This window comes from Serinus canaria, chromosome 2 (genome assembly GCF_022539315.1).
Source record: "Serinus canaria isolate serCan28SL12 chromosome 2, serCan2020, whole genome shotgun sequence".
Taxonomy (NCBI): domain Eukaryota; kingdom Metazoa; phylum Chordata; class Aves; order Passeriformes; family Fringillidae; genus Serinus; species Serinus canaria.
In genome coordinates, this window is record NC_066315.1 from 9999845 (window position 1) to 10018020 (window position 18176).

Consider the following 18176-nt stretch of genomic DNA (forward strand, 5'->3'; position numbering starts at 1 on the left):
TTGAAACTTTCTAGTTTCCAGCCTCAGTTTATGTGATGCCAGTCAATATTTGACTTATTCTTATATGTAAATTTGCATAGGAACTACAACCATAGAAAACACCTGCTGCTGATTTTTGTGCATTCAAGAACAGTTGTAACTCAATTTTAATCCTTTCAATCCATTATTATGCTTGAAAACATTGCTCTAAATTCAATATTTCACTGCAGTGAAGCCAAAAAAAGGTTGTAAAGTATTTTCCTACTGGATATGATGAGAGTGGATCAATAAAATCAGGGATCTCATGGTTTAAGATAAGATTCAGAATTTGTAAGCTGCTGAAAGACTGGGAAAACTTTACCATATCTATGACACAGCCCTGTCAGAGTAGCAATGAGGGGGGAATTCTGTGTGAGGGGCAGCAGCAACCTGGCTGAACTCTCTGTGGGTACATGGGACTCCTCATGGTAGCCCCTTGTAGGCACCAGGCTCCTCTGGGGCAGGCATGAAATGTCCAAGAGGCAGGAGCAGTGCTTGGGCTGGGTTTTTAGCCTTGCATTCAGTCAGAAAGGGGAATTATAAATAGAAACCTTAATTGAGATGTTTCACATCAGACAGAAATGGACTAAGCCTCAATGATAAAAAACCCCAATATTGCCTGTGTCTTTCAAGCTGCTCTCAGCTCATGTTTGGGGCATCAGGACAAACAGCCAGAGTTGTACATTGATCAAGAAATACACTGGGCTTTTAAAAGGTTTGTTTAAAAAAACCCTTCTTATAAAAAATATTAATTCCATATGTTTCATGACGAAAATGTACTTTTGAGTGTCTAAATTGATAAATTATGCTAACCCAAGAAACAGGATGTTATGGCCTTCAAAAGCAAAATGAAAATGATTTTTAAAAGATGTTGTGTATTTGAGGGAAACACTGTTTTTCTTCATGGTTTTGTTGTTGAGTAATAAGGTCAAGTTAAGGGTTTTTTGAAACAGGCCATATGATTTTGGTACTTATCTGCAAGAAGCTATAATCTGCAGGAATTATTAAATTGTCCAATTCATCACCTGGCTAAGCCACAAACATCCTCTATAGCACAATTTTGTGTATTACCCAGATTATGTTTTAATTTTCAAATTGCTTCTCGTGAATGCAGTTCTGTGTAACAAAATGTCCCCTTGCAGTCAGAGTCCATTATTAATTATACTGTTATAAACTTGCTTACTAATTCCCTCATTATTTCCCTCAGTATTTTTTCATATCCTACAGAGACAGGCAGGCAAAGCCCAAGGCACTAATTAAAAGCAGGTGAAGAATATAAGCAGGAAACCAGGGATAAGCAGTGGCCAAGGGCTATTACTAAATAAAGCCTTCCTGAACAGAGAATTTCACAGCTTAATGGGATTGTGTTGAGAAGCAGTCTCAATTACAAAGGCACCAACTGAGAAAACCAGAAGGATTTTAACATAAAGCACAGCTCTTCATTTCGATTTCTGTTGCCTTCCAAATCCAATATCCATATTTAATGGAATATCCTAGGGTAATTTGTAGGATATTACATGAAAAATATTTATTTATTCTGTGTGAAAAATCTATAACTATTTTGTTGCAACACAAAGTTATTTAATGGTTTGATGCAATGTATACTTATTTATTAAATGGTTTGATACAATCATTCAACCTAAATTGCATGTCAGCCAGCTCATAATATATCCCAGTCTATGTTAAGTTAAGGGTATTAAAATCTAGTAGATGGTAAATAATAGAACTTAACTAACAGGTAGCATTTTATTTCATTCAGTTGGACACATATGGTTTGGTTATTTAGGACTTTTTTAACATTGTGCAGGGAACCCATTTGCAAACTGGAATGACCTGTACCTTGCCAGAGTGACTGCTTAAAAACAGTCACCCCCAGACTTCACAGACAGGGCAGTGTTGCAGGGGGGCCACACTCAGATTTGGCCTCTGCAGAGCAGGGTGTGGGGGAGATGCTGCTTTTCCTGAGCATGGGCTCTCATGAGCACCCTGTTCCTCCTCATGGTCTGTGTCACCCCTTTTAGATTGTCATCTGCCACCTAAGGGCCGACCTCTGCCTTGGTAAAAGCTGAACTGGGAGCACTGATGGAACCAGCACTGGAGCTGGGAGATAAATGGGATTTACCTTATGCACTGCTAGGGGAAAACAAGGTGTTGTCTAAAAGTAACCTCATTCTACAACCCACACCAAACTGGACATACACACACACACACACACACACACACACAGAGTTTGCAATACCTTTCCTCTGTCTGCTGTAGTTCTTTGGCTCAGCTCTCTTACAGAGATGAAAACAGATGCTCTTTCTGACTCTTCCACCCTCCCATCCAGTGATCTCCTTTGCTTTTTCAAGTGTCCCAGTCTGAAGCTCCTTGGTGCACTCAGAGGAAGGGGAGTGTGTGTGTTCACATGCAGTTTGTGCTGTATTCAGCTGCCTGTGGGCCAGTGGCTACAAGTACAGAGACCCCTGTTAGCTAACAGACCCAGCTGATACTGCCCAGTGGGACCATGCAGGAGTTGTCAGACAAGAGTTTCCTTTAAGCTGCTTTTCAAGTGTAGGCTCCCTTATTCTTCCCCTCCACAGTACACTGCTTGTATTCTGAGATAACCATTCCTCTAATTATCCAGAACTTTTGCAAGAGATCCACTTCTGCATTTGAGAGGGCTGAGACTTGCCATGGAAACCTGCAGGTGCTGTTGCCAGAGCTGATGGGAACAGGTCCAGTGTCCCTGTTCATCTGCACCCTGGCTGTCCTGCATGCTCAGCAGCTCCAAAGCAGCTCGTGCAGACACCAGGGTGATCTGGCTGTGGGGCTGCTCCCCTGAGGGACAGAGGGCATGCCTGTGGGTAAGGACACTGAAGTGTTTTGCAGACAGGCTGTTGGTTGCCCAAGGGTCCAGACTGACACAGCTCCTACAAGAACTCACATAAGGTGGGAGAGGATGAGAGCTCAGGTCTCCCAGAGGCTCAGAAGAGCCCTCTTGGTGTGGCTTCTGTGAGTCACAGACACACAGGAGGGGATGGACTCTGGTCCATGACAGACACCAAACAAGGCTCCATCCTCTGTCCCTGCTTGGTGTCACTGCTGGGGGTGGGATTGCTCCATGAGCTGCCACCTCCTCCCCCACATGTACTCCCCTCTCTCTCTGGCCCCATCAGCAACACACCACTGCCAGTCTCCTTCCTGTGCCCATTCCCATTCCAGGTATAGAAAAAAATACATTTCTTTTAGGGGGGAAAAACCATGGCAGATGGTGTTGCCTCTACAGGAGAGATATCACAGCTTTCCTTTGCTCTCACTGCATTAGATTTTACTCCAGACAGACACCTGTACATCTGACAGATAACTGGGCAATCAAGTTTTGAGCAAGCTGTGATAAATCAAAAATAGCTGCTGGCCATGGAGATGGTGCCACACACAACATATGGGATCACTTGGTTCTGCTCTGGCTGTGTGCCATGAGCATGTCCCTGTAAGCACATCTAGGTTACAGAAAGCTACATATTCCTCAGTGAAGCTAGGGGCTGGTTTTCTTTAACATGTGTGTCTAACAGCTGCTGAATTAAAAAGTGAAATATTAACTTAGCCACATCCTTCTGCATGGCCGTGACCCACTGAATCAGTAAGAAAACTGCATCATTGTACACAATTTTTTAAAAACATAAATAATGGAATTTTTGTGCAAAACTTTTAAAATTTTTATTCTCTGATTCCTCTTCAGTCTATTATGGTGTTATTGACTACTATTATCTGTAACAGCATAAAGATGTAAACACTTATTTGTTCACAGCTTTATATATAACATCTCAGAGAAGGCTGTTAGGTTTGTGACATTAAAAACTGAAACCAGAAAAGAACAAAAGAGCAAAACTAGAAGAAAACTATAGTGAATTACAGTATGAAATCTATTTACACACATTAATCTATACAACATCATAATCTGTACATTTTGTAAAAAATAATCACATTCATTTACATCATCTTAAATTTTTACCATACTTGACAGATATAAAGTTATAACAAAGATGACAAAAGAGAAATTTGAAGTAATACTCATACATACATATTTTGTGCCAGGACAAAAAAAGCTGCAGGTAATCATAAACTTATTACAGTGCTTTGGGAAATAGAAGGGTTTGGGACATTTCAGTCACTTTTTAAAATCTGACAATAGAAATGTTCCTGAATTAGATTAACTACAATCTGCTATCACTGGGCAGAACCAGATTCAACAAAGTGGTACAACCATATCACAGAATGCTCCTTTTAAATGTTATCCTGATGTACTCTTGTAACCTACATTTTCAAACTCTTTTTAATTTTATTATTTTTTCTGTAACAGAATAGCACTGCATCCTAATTTCTGTATTTGGTCATGTCAGGGTAGCACTGAAAGCCCACAGCTGATAGAGGCACTCATGGTAACATGAAGGTACTTCTGTTGGTGAAGGTATTTCCTGAATCACTATGCACAGACAGTAATTGTTCAGATGATAACCCTTACACACATAGCAGCAGACACAGTCTGCAGGTTACTTGCCAGTTCTTTCTTTATGTCAGACATATTTAGGGCTTGATTTTTCCTTAAGGATGTTTGAAAAAATATGAATAGACTGAATTTAGACTTTATCCCAAATCACTTTGCTGAACTGGGCAAATTCACAGTTAACAGAAGATGATTTTTAGAAAAATAGAGGACAAATGATGCAGATGATTCATCTTAGTCTTTGCACGTGGACCGTGTGACACATGCACCTGGCAATGCCTCATTTCATCAGTCTGCCCCAGACAGAGGTCTGGTTTGCTGAGGGTCTGTGCTTGTTGCTTTCTCCTCTGGCATGTTAAAAGCAAAGGGAAGCCTACAGTGAATCAGGACATGAAGCAGATGCTACAGAGGGGGGTAGGATGGCTCCAACTTGACTGTAGAAAGTTTTTTGTAATGCTATTTGCCACCAATTATCTATTGCTGCTATAGTACACTCCATCACAAGCTTAGATTGGGTATTCTTCAGCTGGCTACCTGCAGTACAACATAAAGAATTTTGGGTGCTGTAAACCCCTTTCCTTTAGCTTATGGCTGCTCCTACAATAGACAAAACCCAAACACCTTACTCAAAACAACAAAAAAATTGTTGGAAACTGAGGCCAGGCAAATCAAAATAGGACATAAGCCTGTGAGCTTTATCATGGCAGGCAGGGACACCTGACCCAATGAACTGTGGGTCCTCCACTGCCTGACCTTCTCAATTACACTGCACATTTCTTGGAGGATAACTTTGGCCAATCCAAGGTAATTGGCTTAAAAAGGAGTATCTGTGTAGAATTACCCAGACAGTTTAATGATCTCTTCTGGGTGGATACATCTTACCTGATTCTATCTCTGGAGTGAGAAATATAAGAACTAGGCTCATTTTATAGTAAGTACAGAGAAAACTAGGTCCAGCTTACCTGCCTCAGATGCCCAGCTGAACATGGAAGGAGCCATCTTCAACTGGTGCCTATTCCTCTATGATGACTGTGGAAGGCACCTTAAAAGTGTCTTTAACTCAGAGACAAACATGCAGCTTTTAGACACCAAAACCAGGGCAGATGAATTTCACCTGAGTTTATCAAACACCCAGCTGAAATTGACTCTGCAGAGGAAAATTTAGGTCAGTGTCCATATATATTTTTAAATTGTGGTTAGTAAGTGGAGAGCAAGCTGTCACTGTATTCCTCAGGCATTAGCAGCAGGTAATGCCGACAGAAATCACTCAGAATTAATGGTGCCTCAAGGAGAGGTAAAGCACAACAATTAACCATGGTCCTGGGAGTGAACTGCATTACCATTCTTGTTCAGTAAGTACAAGCTGTGCTACTGGCTTTTCAGTGGGGATGCACAAAAAAGAACAGGTTTCCTGCCTTGAAGACTTTGCAACTCAGTTTGGACCCTGATGCAACAACCAAAGGGGGAAAGGCAGTAAAGGAATAAAGAAAGGGAAGTGCAGGGGAAGGTTACACTTGTCTAGCAGTCTCTACTTCCTCCCCTGCTGCTGCTAGGACTGAGTGAGAACTAGGGTTAAGGATGACAGAAGGCCAAATGATGTTTCATTGCAGTGTTCTTTTGACTCTTTAGAGTCACCACAGCACAGAGCAAGAGCATTTAATCAAATGCTTCTCAGCAAAATGCCATGAGAGACAAAGCCTCGAGAAGCTGTCTTGTTAGGATTGTTGTAAAGATGAAAAGCAGTGATCAAGTTCTAGATTTGTCAAACTGTTCTGCACCTTTTACTGACATTTTCATATCTGTCCATGAAAAGGCAGCTGTCAAACTGGTAATGATAGGGCTGATGTTGTAACTTTGCATAAAATTATATGGAAATCAGAAATTTTCTGGGAGTAAAAGCAAGTGAGCATAGTGCCCTCTGTGTCTTTACTGCCATAATAATGCTTGAACAAAGCAGTATGAAGTTAAACTGTTTCACAAAACAATATTTAGATTATCTGCATTTATATTATTAATAGAGAGAGTAGGTTCTCCAAAGTACTGTACTATTCACTGGTTTGAAGAAAATATATACAGCACCTCTCTCTCTTGTGTGCCATTCTTTGCATGTCCACATTGTCCTTTACACACTTAGTGGTACCTCTGTGTTCTCCCACTGCAAAAGTCTCATGAAAAATAGAATCAAGCCCAAATGCATCTGCACCCTGTTAAAGGAAACAATGCTGGTTTGTTGCAGTATAAAATGTATTTTCTTATTAAGGCTTTTCTTTTTTATAACCCAGAGATAATTAAAATGCAGATTTTTTTCATGCTCACCTAATTAGAACAAAGACAGTTTTCTCTAAGATACAATGTGTTACAAACACACATAATTGGTGATGCATCATGCAGAACAGACTGATGGAAATGATTGCCTGAAACATCTATTTCTGTGCTATCATTCTGTCTGTGTGTCAACTCACTCACATAACCTCATTTGAGCACAAAGATGAGCACACTTGAATGCTTGTCACATGTGCCTCTCTACCCCAGAAATTAAGGGGAAAAAAAGAACATCCTGCACATCTCATCTCAGGGAACTGAGCAGTCCCAATGCCACTGCAGACAAAGAATCCTAATGTGCACAGATGTGTTTAATTTAGGGGTAAAAGCAGCTCCCACAGCTCCAGTGGGTCTTCCTATATTTGCAGTTAAGAGCTTGTGATAAGTTTCTCCAGAGATCCAGGAAAAACACTAAATTTTAGCAGTGTTTTTTCAGTCTAAAGTCTTTGGGAATATATTGAGTTTAAATGCATGTGTAGGGCCACATCTTTAGACCCCATGGGAATGTTCTTGGGCAGCCTTCTTCCACCTAGAATCTTATAGTTACTTTGCCAAACAGAAAACATTATGAATGGTCTGGAAGTGATCAATAGCTCCTTTAAATTCAACTTTTGTAAGTAACAATTCTTTAGTGATTGTTGTTTAACTCAAATGATACCTGCTGCTGTCATGTAACATTCACCAGGTTCTGCAGCAGACATGAGAACCATGGGATTCTTTCTGTCTTTGGTCTGACAAATCTTTGTGTGACTCCATGGCAATCCCATTAAAACAAATTGTGTTTGACTGATAAATAGCTGGATTAAATCAGACCAAGAACTGTAATACACTTAGACAGCTGCTGACAATATTCCCAGTACTGGTAATATTTTCAAGGATGTACAAATATGCCTGCCAAGGGATGCTCTTGCTGCTGTTCTTCCCTTTATCTGACAAGAGTAGGGACCTTGGATCCTGCTGGCTCCATAAAATCTGTTATTTGAAATATGAGGGCAATGGCTTGCATGGAGGCACTCATGCAAATACATATTACTCCCACTTGTAATGTAGGGTAGACATGGTTAAACATTGGCATGGGAAGAGAACATCACTGGTTTATTTCTTTTAAAGAGAGGACATGTTATGTGTGTTTTTATAAGACTGTCAGTTCTCTGCCTCTTTTTTTTTTTAACATGTCTGCATAAGAGGCTTGGCATTGTTGAAAATTCATTCTTTATGCCTTTTATGGTAATTTTTAAGGTTTCTGTCTAATTTTTTTTTCTGGAGTCATGGTCAGGACTAAATTTTAAATAATTTCAGATAGATATGGAACTGAATAAACCTAACAGAACTTACATTTTTTGTTAAATCTGAGTTGTACCTTCACTGCAATATTCCTTGTGTTTTGCAGTCAAGTATGTAACTCCTAGAGACAGAGTTCAATTATAATACTGTAAAAATGGTATTTTCAATGTGTAATGAGCTTTCCAAGGCTGTTTATCCTATGCCAGGCTGCTTTAGCAATAAAACATATCTCTTAAGAAAACTCCTTCCTGAAAGATCAACACAAATCTCTGACTTTAAACAGAAGAGAACAAGTGAGAACTACTATATTCAGAAGTAATATAGTAGCTTTTTCTGTATGGCCTGTAAAGGTAGCCCCACACTCTGTACCCAAATATCAAACCAGGCACTTTTGAAAGTAACAACAGGATTGGAATCAAACTCTGTAGAAAGTAGTCTCTGAAATGTGTACCATTAGCCTAGAAGTGCTACCTCTTTCCCTCTCTTGTAAATCATGTTAATGATTTCCTGGATTAGCACACTGAACTCCCAGTGTGGTTAATTATGGTCTTGGTTTTTTTTTTAAATTTTATTTTCCATAATTAGAAAAGAATTTCCTAATCCTTAAGGCAATGTTTCCTTAAGTATAAATAAAGTGTAAGAAATTTTCTTGCTTCCCATCTTAACCCTTACATGTGCCTAATAAATCTGCATTGAGCAGGATACCCTGCATGGATCTTGTAGCCATTTTGGAAGGGAAAGGGACCTTTATGGAAAAAGAATTTTGGAATTGCTATGGCTAGTAAACTCCAAGAGAACATCAGAATTAATATGAATACCATTTGAAACAAATCCATGGGGCAGGCTTCTCCATTAATAATGGGCAGGCTGCACAAACCAATTCCCCAAATACCAACATGTAGAAAAGCAAAGCACTAAACTCTACATGGTATAAAATATCACATCAAGCTGCATAATGAATGATATATCCCACAGTTTTTCATGTTTTGGGGGACCTTGCTCATTTATATCATGGTGGTCTCTGTCTGCATAAATGAGTGAGCTCTTGAGTTCCTGTGGAGCTGGGAAACACTTTCTGATCCATTTCTGGAAATGGACGAGTGCAGTCTGTAGTCTCTGCCTGCTGTCTGCTTCCAGCACAAGCTTCTCCACTTTCTTTTCAGCTCCCCCTGCACCTGTGTTTAAAAGAAAATGCACAATATGAGCTGAACATTTTCTTTTATGTGGGGAAATTTTCCACATCTGTTGGCTGTCACGTGGGGATCTCTAGGAACAGAATCATAGAATGGTTTGGATTGGTACAAACTTTTAAAGATTATGTAGTTCCACCCCCTTCCATGGGCAGGGACACCTTCCACCAGACCAGGTTGCTCAGAGCACCATCCAGCCTGGCCTTGGGATGGGGCTACCACAGCTTCTCTGGACAACCTGTTACAGTATCTCCACCATCCTTACAGAAAATATTTCTTCCTTCCTACGTCTACCACATATCAGTTTAAAAGTGTCCTGACACTACAGACCCTGCTAAGAAGTTTTTTGCCATCTTTATAATCCCCTCTTTGCATACTCCAAGGTGCTACAAAGTCTCCCCAGATCCTTCTCCTTTCCAGGCTGAGAAATCCCTACTCCCTCAGCCTGTTTTCACAGGAGGGGTGTTACAGCCTTCTGATAATTATTGTGGCCTCCTCTGGACCCATCTAACACATCCATGTCTTTCTTGTTCTGGTGACAATTCACCTCTCTTGACCTGCTGGCCATGCTTCTTTTAATGCTGAACAGAGGTGGCTTTTTGAGTTACAAGAGCACATGGCCAGCTGATGGTCCATCCTTCATCCCCAAGTCCCTCTCTGTTGGATGGCTCTCAACCCACCCATCCCTCAGTCAGCCCTGCACAGACCCAGGTGCAGGACCTTGAACTCGGCCCTGTTGAAGCTCCTGAGGTTCTTTCCCCCCTCTCCACAAGCCTGTCATGCTCCCTCTGGATGGCATCCCTTCCCTCTGGAGGATCCTTTTACAAAGGTCATGTAACTGAGGCAAAGACTGCCTACATTGTGTGTGAAGAGGTGCCCTAAGGTTACTTTCAAAAATCAATTTTGTATCACTGCAATATTAGGTTTTTGGGTTTAAGCTATTTATCTCATGTACTTAAGGCATAGATTCAAATAATTAGCCCAAAATCAGGCAGCTCATGAATATCAAAGACCAGGACTGCACTCAGGAGAGCTAAATGTTAATTGTCTGTGCAGGTGTCTTCTTCAGACAGATTCCTTCTATCAGACACTGCATAGTGGCTGAAATCAAAAGGAATTCTTTGCATCTTTCCCAGTTGAGACTATGAAAACTACGACATGCTGAGCACTTCTGAGAATCTGTTGCTGTTCTGAGGTTTAGATACTGACAGAACATTACCCCTGAATACTTACTAAATGGTATTTCAAGTTCCAGATGAATTTTCAGACATGTTGCACCTCACTAGCCCATTGCTTCTAACAGAGCTACATTAGATCACATCAGCAGAAGACACTAACACCTCAGTTTGCAAGGAATTCCATTTTAAACAGCTCTTAAAGCTCTTCCCCCAGCTACACTGATTTCTCCTGTTGTATTAAAACTGTCAAAAATATATTCCACTAATAGGAATGCTGACATCTTCTAAAAAATTTTTGTGTACCAGAGCAGAATTATGGGGGCACTCATACATTTACTAAAGCCAATATTTAACATTCCCAGTAAGAAAGATGAGACTTACTTCACTGTTCAAAAAACAATACAGGACTGCAACAATCAACCCCTGGAAAGAGACAATATTCCTTAGTTAGTAGGCAGCACTCACCAAGGGTAATAAAACTTTGTATAAAAACCTTAAAATTTACCTGAAAAGATCCCAAACACAACTCAAAGATGATTTTATAATTGTTGGAACTGCGGTCAGGAAACAGAGCAAACACTGTGTAGTGAACTCCAAATAAAGGAATCAGCAGCAAGGTGGATTTTGCAAGTCTCCTGGGCAAAGGAAAAGACAAAGCTGCAATTTAATGATGAGCTCTTGTTTTACTGAGATGAATGTCTAACTGTAGGGTTGGTCTGTACATTGCACATGCAGAGTATGCAAACAGAACCTAGGAAATGTAATCCAGAATCATCTCAACTAAGTGATTTTCATGAGCCTCAAGTACTAAAACTTCAAAGCTTTACTGATGGTGTTAAGCACATGGCATTAAATAATTTTCAATGTTGTCAATTACAGAATAAAATTTAGCAGAAGACACTACTTACTGAAGTTAAGGAAACAGAACTTTAAATTACTAAGCAGAACTGCTCTGACAAACAGCTCATGAAACCACTGGAATGATAAATTGCTACTTTTACCTTTTCTGTCATTTATTTCACTCTAATAACATCAGTTTTATATATTATACAGGGCCAGTCATGGAAAATTTTGGATGTCTGGCATCAGATAAAATTTGAGCAGTTATAATGTTGAGTTCCATAATTCATCACTGTATTGATGAATATGACTTGATTCAACAATGAAAGGATGCTGTTGTGAATTCACCTATTTTAACAGAAAAGTTAAGGTATTTCAAGTAGTTTTATTTTTCCTGTGTCTGTCTTCATGGCCTTGCTTTGTTTATAATGGCCCAGGGGCTGCATCTATTTATGTGGAAATAATTTCTGACAGCAAAGCTTCTCAAAAATAGCAAATAAATCCCTCACATCTAAAGATGATACCAGCAGCAGGAAAAATAGGGATTCTTAGCAGAAGAAATTAATTTACAACTGGAGGGGATGACACTGGCAGCAAATTTCCTGGTTTCCCAAATGAAATGGAAAACTGATTTTATTTGAACTTAGCCTTGTTCACTGCAAGAGTAAAATAAACAACTAAAAGGATGGAACCAGCTACAAGCAGGTTCAGAGGAAGGGAATTAAATTGGTGACTTGCATGAGTAGTATTCATTTTAGATTAATATTTCACTTTCACTCCAGGCTTGGCTTTGTAATTTTTGTTTGGTTGATGCTGCTTTCTCTATACTGCACTTTCATTTTAGTAAAAGAAAGGGACAAACAAAGCATCCTTATTCTTCTCTGCATTTTAAAAAATGCATTTGCAATTTTATAAATGAGCTTCCCAGATCTTTTAATTTGCTCTGTAGATGCAGTTTCTTGAGGAAGTTAATCTACTTTCCCAAGGGTATCAGCTAAAGACCAGAAATGCAAACTTAATCAGGCAATCAAATGCTAAAAGCAAAGAATTTACAGGGCTGAATAATGAAGGACAAGGTTGCTATTAATGTGAATATTTCATATTATAAAGTGCTACAGTAAACTGTGGAAAATACTGGGACTAAAAGTAAGGGAATGCCTAATTTTCAAAAATAAAATAAATACCACATGGAAGCAATGAAAACTTTATGTCATAAGAAGTAAACTTGAGGGGATTTCCTGCCCATAGGTTGGCCATTGTGCTACATAATAATGTGGCAACTGCACAGTTTCATCTAGAATCAACAAGCTCTCCCACATGTTTAGATAATTGAATCAGCAAACACAAACCAAGACCCTTGTAGCTCTGCAAAACAAACATGCTTGTCAGTCCAGTTGTGCTGACTTTTCTGTGGCACATCAGAATTTTTCACTTTTTGCATCAAACATGACACACTGTCTACAAAACACATAAGGTCCTGCTTCTCTTGGCTTTAAGAATATTTTTGATTTCTGCACAGCATGTTTTGTCAGCTATTTGAACAGGGATTCATTATTTTTTAAATGAAGGGAAGCACAGTTTATCCAGGAGCAGAGTTTCAAAGGCCACTCATATGGCTTTGGATTTTCAGTGTTCATGTGAAGTTTTTCACTGAAGTATCATATTGACACCCTGAGCTGTCAGAGTCTTGTCTGGGCTTTAAAATAAAACCTTCTACAACAGACTTGATTGCAGATTATTACTTATCCAGCAGCTCTTATAATAAACAACAATAATAACAGATATGGCAATAAAGAACAAAACCTATTTTAGCAATGCATTTGAATTGTCTCCCAGTATGCCTTGATTTTAAAGCTGTGGAAACAAGAGATATTTTAGGATTTGCTGCTCACACCAAAACACAAAAGAGGAAAGTCTGAACAGAAATCAAGTTGTTCTAAGCTAGAAACAACTGTTCTCCTCTAAAAGAGTAAAGACCCTGTTTTAAGTCAGTTTAGAATACTGTATTTAATGTTTAAATTTTAGGTAAAAATAAAAAATTAATCTCTTAAAATATATGAAAGTATTTCAGAAATTTAAAAAAAAGGTTTTAAGGAGGTTGAAGGAAAATAATTTAAAAGGATTTTAAAAATTTCTTATGTCAAAATTAAATGTTTATATGTCGAAAGGAAAATATTACTTTCCATATATTTTGTATCAGCATACTCATTCATGGATTAACCTCAGATTCAAAATAACTTGTTGGTCTTTCTAATATTAAGTATTTTTTATTGAATTTAGTGTTTGATAAAAAATATATTTATCTCCATTTCAGCATAGTCCTATTTATTAAACAATATCTAAGAGTAGTTCTAAATTAAATGTAAATATAGTAACAGAGCAGTTTTTGATTTTCAGCAGATGAAATCTTACAGAGATTATTTTGGTGCTGTCTATAATATCTATAAATATGACTCACTTGTACTGTGACTGGTCATTTCCTCCAACATCTGGAGATCTTAACTTTTGCAGTAAGATTCTTATAATGCTAATGAAAAGTATAAAATTCACCTGCAAAGAAAACAAATATAATGGTGATTTCTCAATTCTCCACTCAATCTGCAGCAAAAATAAATTCTTATCAAGTCAGACTGGAGCAGGTCAGCATGGCAGTTGTGGCCCTCCCTCCAGAACCCCTCAGCTCTGCAGTGCCAAAACTTTTGTGTTCTGCAGCACCACTTTTGCCATGTCCAGCAACCTCTGCAAGCCCACCACTGCTGCTCTGGCTGGCAAACATCTTTGAAAGTCCCAATTTTCAGACGTGTCCTCCTTCCACTACTTCAGCTGGGGACAGGATGGGACACTGGATGTGGTTTTCTGCAATCAAGCATCATCCTAAATTGTCACATGGATTCACCACCAGAAACCCAGAGGCAGTTCTGACCCTCCCTTGCTCCTCACCTCGACTCTAAGTATTTTCTGTCTGAATTAGGGTTAGAAAAGATTGTTGCACAGCTGATCTGTCTACTCCAACTAAGCACAAAAAGGGCCCCTCACAAGTGTCTGGTTGTTTTGGATATGGATGCTGACATTACAAACAAAGGAATCACAGAACAGCTGGGGTTGGAAGGGACCTGTGGAGATCACCCAGTTCATCTGAATCCCTGCAGCCTAATTCTCACGACAGCCCTCTAAGACAGAAGAGTAGCATTTCATTTTGTATTTTATTTCATGTTTTATTTTTCAGAAAGGCACTTGCATAAAAAATCATTATGATCAGAACCTAATCAGTCTAGAAAATTGAAGTATAAACTCAGTATATCCTAAGTCTCACTCTCATAATTTCTTCAGTCTTGACTTTCATCTTCCTCTGGTCACCATCCCTTCTGGAGTTGGATTCTTTAGTGTGGTCTAGAAAACTGCACACTAAATACAGCATGTCCATGCTGAACTAAGGGAACAGTTCAGACCTACGATGTGTGCTAAAAACTGCAGCTTCAGCTACATAAACAGCTGCATCAAATGTACACATCTTAGAATAAATTAATCTAGAGAAAAATTTGTATCATGGTGAAAATGAGAATTTTGCTGTTTTAAACTAACCCCATCCCAAAGCACAAAATCAGAAGGTGGGGTACCTAACCAGACAGTGCCTGTCTCACTGTTATAAATCTCTGTCTCCATGTATTGGTGGAACCCTTCCTTCTCCTAAAAATTTGGCTCCAAGCTTTTCAAGTTCAATTACTTTCTGTGTCTTCTATAATACAATCTATAGAATTTGGGATACTCATAAATAAAACTCAGTCATAGCAACTGCATGTGCCTCTGTTTTTAACATTTTGTTTGAAATGACAGGTGAAAGGTAGTGAAAGGAACTGACAAGGATGAAATAAAAATTCAGGAAAATAATATCTAATATATTTTTTAAAACGAATAAAAAAGAAATGTAAGAAAATATAGGCTTTTGGTGAACTTAACATACATTTTTTTTTGCAGGCAAATGATTACTTAGAGGCTTACCTATGAAGGTAACAGACAGAAATCTGTTATTGAAGATTTTATCTGCAGACTTAATGCAGCTGAGTGCCCACAGCAGGGGATATTAACTTGCCATACACAGTGGAGCCAGTATTGATGGACAAAGAGAAAATAGGGGTAACAGCACACTCATTTGGAACAGTCTCATCCAACTCCAGTGTGTACAGCATGAGGTGGGAACATCTGCCAAATGACTTCTCTCAAGCCAGAATTCCCAGGAGGAAATGCCAGGGAGGCATCTGACACACTGAATTAACTGAAGCCATTCCCACTGTGCAAAATGGTATCAGAACTTGCTCTCACAATGTTGGATAGATCAGACTTTGCTGCCTGACCAGTACTCCATTTGACTTCACTAAGATCCAGCTGCAGTTCAGGTCTGCCAGCGTGCCCTGGGATGATTTCAATTTCCAGCTCCAGGACTGCTTTGGAGGAGCACAGCCTTCTGGCACATGAAGTCTCAGATAGCTGTTCAAACTGAGCATCCAGAGAACACAGTTTCCTGTAAACACCAGGTGGTTTGTTTTGCTTTTATCTTCCAACATATTTTATTAACTCTGGATTGTTCCCCATTCTCCAGCTCCTTTGAGGTCCAAGTATTCCCTTCCTGCTGTAGTTCTCTTGCATGCTCATTTCTTCATAACATAAAACATCTTTGAGCCCTTACTTTATGTCTTTTCACACATATGGCCTACTCTCCTTTCTCTTCAAACTGCAGAATTCACTCTGATAGTGGTGACAGGAATTTCTCCCAAAATTATTTTCAGCAGGCACAGATTGAAAGGCAAGCCCAAGCTTAATGCAAACTCCTGACATCTTGTGTAATCTAATAAGGCCCTAGATCTTCTGCCTATAATTTTAAAAATGAAGCAAGTATATCTAAAATACACTAATTTGCCCTCTATTTTCAGAAATGGACATATAACCATAGTATATTATGCCCAAAGTTAATTATACAATCATTACAGTGAACAGGAATATTATTACACTACTCCAGTAATTCTAATGAGTTCCAAACAAGAAAAGCCCTGTGAAACATTCTCAAATGGTATTATTTTGCAAATACTTCATGTTCAATATATATTTCAGTAGGCTACCAATTAAAGAAAGATATACACAGCCATAATTCTTTTGACTAATATCAAATTCTCAATTGCAAGACTACCTGTTTACACACAAAATCAAATCTGCAATTCATTGAGAAGTATAATTTGATTTTTCCTTCCTCCAGGACTATAAACAGGAGAGATGTTAAAGAAAGAACAACATACAAATAAAAGCAACTGCTAATTTAATAGGAGGCAGATAAATTTTGAAGGCAACAAATTTTAATGGCACCTGTTTAACATTTCTCCTGCAGCACATTTTCTTTTCATTAAAACAGAATTCTTGCCTATCTGTAGCTAGCAGAAAAGAATAATGGCAACATGCACTGCACAATGCTGAACAGATCTATAATTCATGCTTCAGATTTTACTTACTATAATAGAAATTAAAATTGGTATTCGTATAACCCACCAGGGACCACCATGCTCGTTTGTATCCCAGCAGCTATAAAAAAAAAAAGAGGGAAAATCATGTTGACATTAATATCAACTAGCAAGCAAGACCTATGAGAAGTATTTCTTATAAACAAGTCAAAGCACACTAAAATAATGCCTGCTCTACCCTAGAATTTGGCATTCAATCTTTTCCTGCTATTAATTTTATTCCCTTTGTTTTAATATGCATACTTGATTTCCCATCCAGGAGCACTGTGGCCAGGTGTGGACTCCTGAGCATAAGAAAGATGTGGCCCTGTTAGAACAGGTCCAGAGGTGATCACCCAAAGGTGATCAGAGGGCTGAAGCACCTCTCCTGCAAAGACAGGCTGAGAGTTGGGCTTGTTCAGCCTGGAGAATACAAGGCTCCATGGAGAAATCATTGTGACCTTTCAGCACTTAAAGGGGGTTATAAAAAAGAGAGAAAATGACGTTTTGCCAGGGTATGTAGTGATAGGACAAGGGAGAATGGTTTAAAAATGAAAGAGGAGAGATTCAGATGTCAGGAAGGAATTCTTTACTCAGAAAGTCACAGAATCATTTAGGTTGGAAAAGACCTCTGAGATCATTGAGTCCAACCGTCAACCAAGCACCACTAGACCATGTCACTGAGTGCCACATCCAGTCATTTCCTGAGCACCTCCAAGAAAGCTGACTCACTCCACCACCTCTGTGGGCAGCCCATTCCAATGCTTTACAACCCCTTCAGTGGAGAAATTATTCCCAATGTCCAAACTGAACCTCCCCTGGCACAGCTTGAGGCCATTTCCTCTTGCCCTGTCACTGGTTGCCTGGGAGAAGAGAATGCTCCCCACCTGGCTACAACCTCTGTGCAGGCAGAGGGAGTGACAAGGTCTCCCCGAGCCTCCTTTTCTTCAGACTAAACATCCCCAGCTCCCTCAGCTGCTCCTCACCAGACTTGTGCTCCAGACCCTTCCCCAGCTCCGTTGCCCTTCTCTGGACACACTCCAGCACCTCAATGTCTTTCCTGCAGTGAGTGGCCCAGAACTGGACACAGGTCTCAGGGTGTGGCCTCAGAGAAGCTGTGGATGTCCCATCCCTGGCAGTGCTCAGGGCTGGACCAGATGGGGCTCTGAGTAACCTGAGTGTGGCATCACTGCCCATGGCAGGAAGGGTTGGAACCAACTGATCTTCAAGGTCCCTCCCAACCCAATCCATTCTATGATTCTATGAAATCAGCTAAAACATCAAGCACACTGGGCATTAGACATCCATTGGACATCATGGAGGATGTTGACCTTGTGGGAACCAAGTTCAGTTTCACTTTGTGTAAGGACAC

At 39.5% G+C, this 18176-nt stretch overlaps 1 protein-coding gene across 1 annotated transcript in view; it reads right to left on the bottom strand.

Moving 5' to 3' along the window:
* Positions 1 to 3692: 3692 nt before the first annotated feature.
* The window catches only part of VIPR2 (vasoactive intestinal peptide receptor 2), a 50600-nt gene continuing 36116 nt past the window's right edge, over positions 3693 to 18176 (bottom strand). The window contains exons 9-13 of the mRNA XM_009085809.4: positions 16817 to 16886; positions 13777 to 13868; positions 10984 to 11113; positions 10860 to 10901; positions 3693 to 9285 (exon numbers count right to left, since the gene is read on the bottom strand). Of these exons, the coding sequence (XP_009084057.1) occupies positions 9115 to 9285; positions 10860 to 10901; positions 10984 to 11113; positions 13777 to 13868; positions 16817 to 16886 (505 nt within the window). The 3' untranslated portion in view covers positions 3693 to 9114. The remainder of the gene's footprint in view (positions 9286 to 10859; positions 10902 to 10983; positions 11114 to 13776; positions 13869 to 16816; positions 16887 to 18176) is intronic.